Source organism: Sander lucioperca, chromosome 22 (assembly GCF_008315115.2).
Source record: "Sander lucioperca isolate FBNREF2018 chromosome 22, SLUC_FBN_1.2, whole genome shotgun sequence".
NCBI classification, from domain to species: domain Eukaryota; kingdom Metazoa; phylum Chordata; class Actinopteri; order Perciformes; family Percidae; genus Sander; species Sander lucioperca.
Window position 1 is genome coordinate 8,460,157 of NC_050194.1, and position 6,000 is coordinate 8,466,156.

At 42.3% G+C, this 6,000-nt stretch overlaps 1 protein-coding gene across 2 annotated transcripts in view; it reads left to right on the forward strand.

Moving 5' to 3' along the window:
• The window catches only part of lmf1 (lipase maturation factor 1), a 34,405-nt gene extending 28,762 nt beyond the window's left edge, over positions 1 to 5,643 (forward strand). For both annotated transcript variants that reach the window (XM_031295341.2, XM_031295342.2), the window contains 4 exons: positions 1,907 to 2,060; positions 2,541 to 2,724; positions 3,857 to 3,969; positions 5,099 to 5,643. In XM_031295341.2, coding sequence (XP_031151201.1) covers positions 1,907 to 2,060; positions 2,541 to 2,724; positions 3,857 to 3,969; positions 5,099 to 5,285 — 638 coding nt within the window. In that variant the 3' untranslated portion in view covers positions 5,286 to 5,643. The remainder of the gene's footprint in view (positions 1 to 1,906; positions 2,061 to 2,540; positions 2,725 to 3,856; positions 3,970 to 5,098) is intronic.
• The last annotated feature ends 357 nt before the right edge of the window (positions 5,644 to 6,000 follow it).

Here is a 6,000-nt window from a genome sequence, read left to right on the forward strand (position 1 = left end):
TAGCACTAATCCTGTACCAGGAAACATGTCGTCCTCCGTACATGATAAATCGCTTTCTAGGCCTAACACTAACAAATATGTCACCTTGATTCTCTCATTTTGAGATCCAGGACAACTGGAGACATGAAATGCATTATTTCTCTAAAAGTCAACTAACTTTAACAAGTAAATAAATGCTGTATCTGCTCCTTTTAGGCAAATCGGGAGCGATTCCATTAAATCTGTCTAAGAGCAGTGTCTAGATATCGTGTAACGAATAATCAACGACTGGTATTGCAGTTTTCCATTGCTGTGCTGTTTTTCAGGCTAATTCACTCTATTTGTGTGAGTGTTGACTTTATGTGGTCTCTCATTGCCAGACCTACTGTATCTCCACAGTGCTGTGGAGTAAGGTCTGGCCACACCACAGATGCATTCTGGAATAAGAGGAGAAAAAAAAACGCTCTGGGTTGTTTGCATTTCTATAAACCTCCCAATCGTCTTGGTTGGCGGCACTACGCTCTGCAAAAAAAGTCTCGGGAAGGAACTTGTTTTGGTGGAACATTTGCAACCCCCAAAAGAAAACGCCACATAACAATATTACATGAAGATGGTTACACAATACTGTTCACAAAATACAGTAACATGAGGTATTTAGCTGGATACATGTGTAGAGGCTAAGCCCAAGCTTTAAGCCCCTGAGGTGCTGTTCCACGGGTAGAGTAATTGACGCACTTTTTACTTTTTTGATCAATGAAAGTCCAAGTCATATTTGCAGTTAAACCCTTTGGTTCCATTTATTTCCATGAGATCTTAGTTGGGTTTCCCAACAAATCACTGCTCGTATGTATGCCTGTGTAGTAGGGATGTCCAGATCCGATCACGTGATCGGAAATCGGGCCCGATCACGTGGTTTCAGACTCGATCGGAATTGGACATTACCTCCCGATCAGGACTCGGATATATATGTATATATATTCTGATTATTTTTTTAACACATCTATAGTTATGCGGTGGCACAGAGTTAGACCCTTTTGACTCCACACAGAAACAGCAACGCGTGCGGCATGACATCACTTTGTTGCAGAGACACTATTGGTTAAATGCCGGCAAAGTAGAACATGGAAGCAGCTTGAAGCGGAAAGCGCAAGTATGTCTGCGGTCTGGAGGTATTATAAAGTTTAATTATTATAGAAGTATCGGAACGGGACTCGGTATCGGTAGATACTCAAAATCAAATGACTCGGACTCGAGGGCAAAAAAACCTGATCGGAACATCCCTACTGTGTAGTGTTGTTGGTGTTGTGATGTTGGTGTGCGTGTGGTCAAAAACTGTATGTGCTTCCGGGTTGCACCCGAGGAACCAAAGATCGGTTCCTATTTATACCAAGGGCACTAATTGGCTCTTCCAACATGGTTTAAAATAATTAGCTCTTACCAGTATATCGCCGTGTGTACTTTGTCCATAACAATTCTCTCCAATCGGTCCCAAAACGTCCCAGTTAGATAGTAAATGCCGTCAAAATATTCAGTGTAAATCTCTACAATCGTTCCCTGAAAGAACCAAGCAGGCTATTTTCAGCGTGTAGCTTGCTAGCTCGAAGGTTGTTGTTTCCCGTAGCGAATGCATTTTGAGAACGGCAACACACAGAGAGCGGAATGTGAGGGGGAAAGCCTGTCACGCCTTATTTTTTGGGCATTTTTAGGCCTTTATTGACAGGACAGCTGAATAAATGAAAGGGGAGAGAGAGGGGGAATGACATGCAGCATAGGGCCGGAGGTCGGAGTCGAACCCTGGCCCGCTGGATCGAGGAGTAAACCTCTATATATGGGCGCCCGCTCTACCAACTGTGCAATCCGGGCGCCCGGGCCTTATCCTTTAAATTTCAAACTTCTGTTGATCCCGACTATACTCTATGCAATGCAGGTATGTGGATACGTCGGGTGATGAACATCGCTTTGGGCGTTCTGATTGGCTGCCTTAGCGTTCCCGTGGTGATGAACCTGTTCAGCTCCAGGCAGGTGATGAACACCTCCTTCGACCCGCTGCGTATCGTCAACACCTACGGGGCCTTTGGCAGGTACAGTACGGTCAGGGCTCTGATGATATCCGTGGATCCTTAAAACAGTTTAAAAACACGCCTAAATGGAAGGTCTTAAGATGTTTTAAAAATGCACTTTCAAGATAGCAAAAAGCACCTGCACTTTCAAATCTAGCACTCTCATATTATGTCTGCAGTTTTGCATTTGTACACATCAACTCAGCAGCCTTCAACCCTCTTTCCCTCCGCTTATGAAGCATTTGGTTTGTTTGTTTTATTGGGATCCCCATTAGCTTCAGCATAAGCTAAAAGCTATTCTTCCTGGGGTCCTGATATCTGTCTTGTGACCATACAATTTGCAACATCACATTAAACGTAATACACACACACAGACATTATTTCACATTACACAACATTTCACGAAATACAAATCATATTTAAAATTGACAGCTATTAATCATAAAAAAATACATTACGCTACTCCGAATGAATCTATTTTAACCACCCACCTCTGTCCAGCATTACCAAGGAGCGCACCGAGGTGATATTCCAGGGCACTCTAAGCCGGGATCCCAAGGACCCTGAGGCGCTTTGGGAGGAGTACCAGTTCCTGTGTAAGCCAGGGGACCTTTACCGACGACCATGCCTCATATCACCGTACCACTACCGGCTGGACTGGCTCATGTGGTTTGCTGCCTTCCAGGTGAGATGCTGAACAACCGCAGGGGATGATGTACGGACGGAAGTACACTCCCAGTCTCGAAACATAATAACTTGTCTTCATGATAAATGTATTTTTGTGTGTGTGGATATAGGATTTGGCTGATCTTGGTGCCAATATCTTTAGATGTACGATTTGCATTCCAAAAAACAAGAGCATCCTGTTGCCTCTGATAATATGAATCTAACTTGGGCCAAAACTAGGGCTGGGTACCAAAAACTTTTTAGGCGGCGGCCGAATTGCCTCCTTAGTATCAAGTATCGAAAAATGCCTCGTCATTCATTACCCAATTTCAATACCTAAGGAGCAAATCTCATCAACGTCAGTGAGCCAATAAGCATGCAGCATGCTTCTACCTATATCTAATAATGCTGCTGATTGGCTGTCTAACGTTACACGTCGTAGTGACCCGCAGGAAAAACTCTACGTTAGGCAGAGACGGGGCTCACGTAGCTGAAAAAAAGAAGAGAGATTTGTGCCGTAATGTGTAATTTATTTTTGTTAAAATGGATTTTTATAAAATTGGTATCGAAAAAAAGTATCGTTGAAGAACCGTTATTGAAGTCACAATATTGGTACCGGTATCGGAATTTCTTTAACGATACCCAGCCCTAGCCAAAACACAAATAGAGACATTAGCAAATGGTGTAAGAATTCACTGTCCCCCCCCCCCCCTCCTTTTTATCTGGTTTATCAACAGAAATCACTTCATTTTTAGGGCTTGTGTGCCAAAAATGAGTTGTGATCCTTAGCCGTTGAGTACTGCATGTGGTATTAAGTGTTTCTAGCCACTAGGGGGCAGAAGTCTCATGTACTTAGCTCCAATTAAATAAAATTACTTTTGGTATAGTCCGTCTCCATTAATCTTTTTATCTCTGTACATGTGTGTTTCTGTCTTTCTTGTCTTCTGTCTCTTCTGGTGTTTATTATCTTATTGTCTGCACACCTGTCCCTCTTTATGCCACACTCTTTTGCCTCAGAGCCTCTGTATCCACATTTACGTCTCTTTCACACCCTGTGTGTGTGTGTGTGTGTGTGTGTGTTTTTTTTCTCTCCTTTTCTTCCTCTTCTCTTCTCTTCCTTTCTAACACCTTGTCCCCATGTTTTCATCCAGACCTACGAGCAGAGCGAGTGGGTGATCCACATAGCAGGACGTCTGCTGTCCAACGACAGCACAGTTCTCTCCCTGCTCGACCACAACCCCTTCCAAGGCAGAGAAACTCCCAGGTAAACGCAGAGCACACAGTCACAGCCAAGACCCTCATACTGTATGATGAACTTTGATTAGCGTAAAGCACTTTATGTCGATATCAACCTCACCGGAGCACATCTTTTTCATATTAAAGATCCAGCTCTAGTTACAAAAACGTATCTGTCATCAAACGTGTGTTGGCAGTGGCCAATCAAATGACAATCCCATACTCCCCCTGAGTAGTTTTTCTCTGTGCTATAGCCCCCTCTGCTGCAGCAAGGAGCACATAATGTCTGTCTGTACTAAAATACAAAATCTGAATTATGTATTTGTTACGGTGTCTCACATTGAATTTATTAGGACAATATATACCTCTAATGAAAACTATTAATAATAGTATAATTATTATTATGATAACTGTTCCACCACTGTGACAAAGAGGAGTGAAGTGCAGCACATCTGGCTGATTTTATTTTTTATTTATTTAGCCTTTATTAATACAGGTAATCTCATTGAGACACATGGCCTCATTCTCAAAAGAGAGCTGTTTGGGACAGTACACAACATCAGTTACAGACAGGCAAATGGATTACAATAGTATTCACAAGACTTACCAAATTTCTACAATATTTAAACAAAAGTGCCAAATAGACTCAAAACACTAAAAGTACTAAAAACAAGAACAAGATTCCAAAGTTGTTGTTTTTTCCTAGTGCCCTTAAAATAAGTTTAAAATCCCCAATCAAGTTGGACCGTTTTAGATCCTAGTCCATGTTGAGGGAGCAGAAAAAGAGAAGTCCTGGGAGCGGAGGCGGTGACTGTAAATGGATAAATATGTTGGCAGCAAACCAAACCAAGGATGGATTTGTAGATGAAGTTTTTACCAATGTAAAAGTCTACGTATGGATAATGATTATGGTTGGGTAATGATTTGATTTTTAACAATTGTGATTCCACTTCCGATTCTTCCATTAGATTCCTGTTCTTATCGCTTCTCGATTCCCATTCTTTGAGGGGTGGAGTTGAAACTGGTCACATGCTTATTTCGTGATAGACATCGTCCAAACATCCGCCATTTGGGCTTTTGGAGACGAGACGCTTGACATTTAAAAGTGCCTTTGTTTCATGGGACTCCACTCCTTTTTGTGTCTTCGTCCCTCTCAGGTGGGTTCGAGGGGAACATTTCAGGTACAAGTTCAGCCCGCCGGGCAGCAGCAGCGCAGCTCAGGGGAAGTGGTGGCTGAGGAAACGCATCGGAGCCTACTTCCCTCCTCTGGACCTGGAAGGACTCAGGGGCTACTTCCAGTCCAGGAACTGGCCCCACCCTCACATCCAACCAAAAAGGAGCTAAAGCCCTGATCTCTGACTACAGGCGTTGAGGTTGGAAAAGACGTCACTTTAAAGTCGGTTTCAGTGGGATGCTGCTGGGGTTGAACACGGGTAAAAAGGACCAAGGATGCCTTCAGGTTTTTTTTTTAGATTGCAATGTTTCCTGAAGAACTGCGTGATAAAACCTGAAATCAAACATCTTGTTACTCCCAAACAATGTGATACTTGTCATGGTTACATTGAGTGAGGTATCTATGTATCACAAATGAGGTGCTTAATTACTGTACTTTGCATCTCATCAAACAACCTCAGTGAAAGTATATCAGTATTGTTTATGGCTGTCAACTAAAATATCAACATTAAAACAGTTTCCATTCAAATTTTGTTTTTCCTTCTGTTTTTTCCCCCAATGTCATTTTTTGACCGACAGAATTTTTGGTTGTGTCACTTAGCATTTGACTAGCTTAGCTGTAGCTCACTTGTGGTGGTTTGAAGTAAAACACATACTTTGTTTAAATAAGCCATACAAAAAAACAAACATGCAGAAACTGTGTCAGCCTTACTTGTTCTTCGCAGGGATAGAGGAGTAACGGACTAAAATATCCCCTCTCTTCTTCCACTATTTAAGACTTGATGAAATTGTTTAGCTACTCAGTGAGGTTAACAAACGGACATTGTGCATTTTGAGGATAGGTCCTCGAAACAAGCGTTTCCCTGGGCTGAAGACTATATTGGAA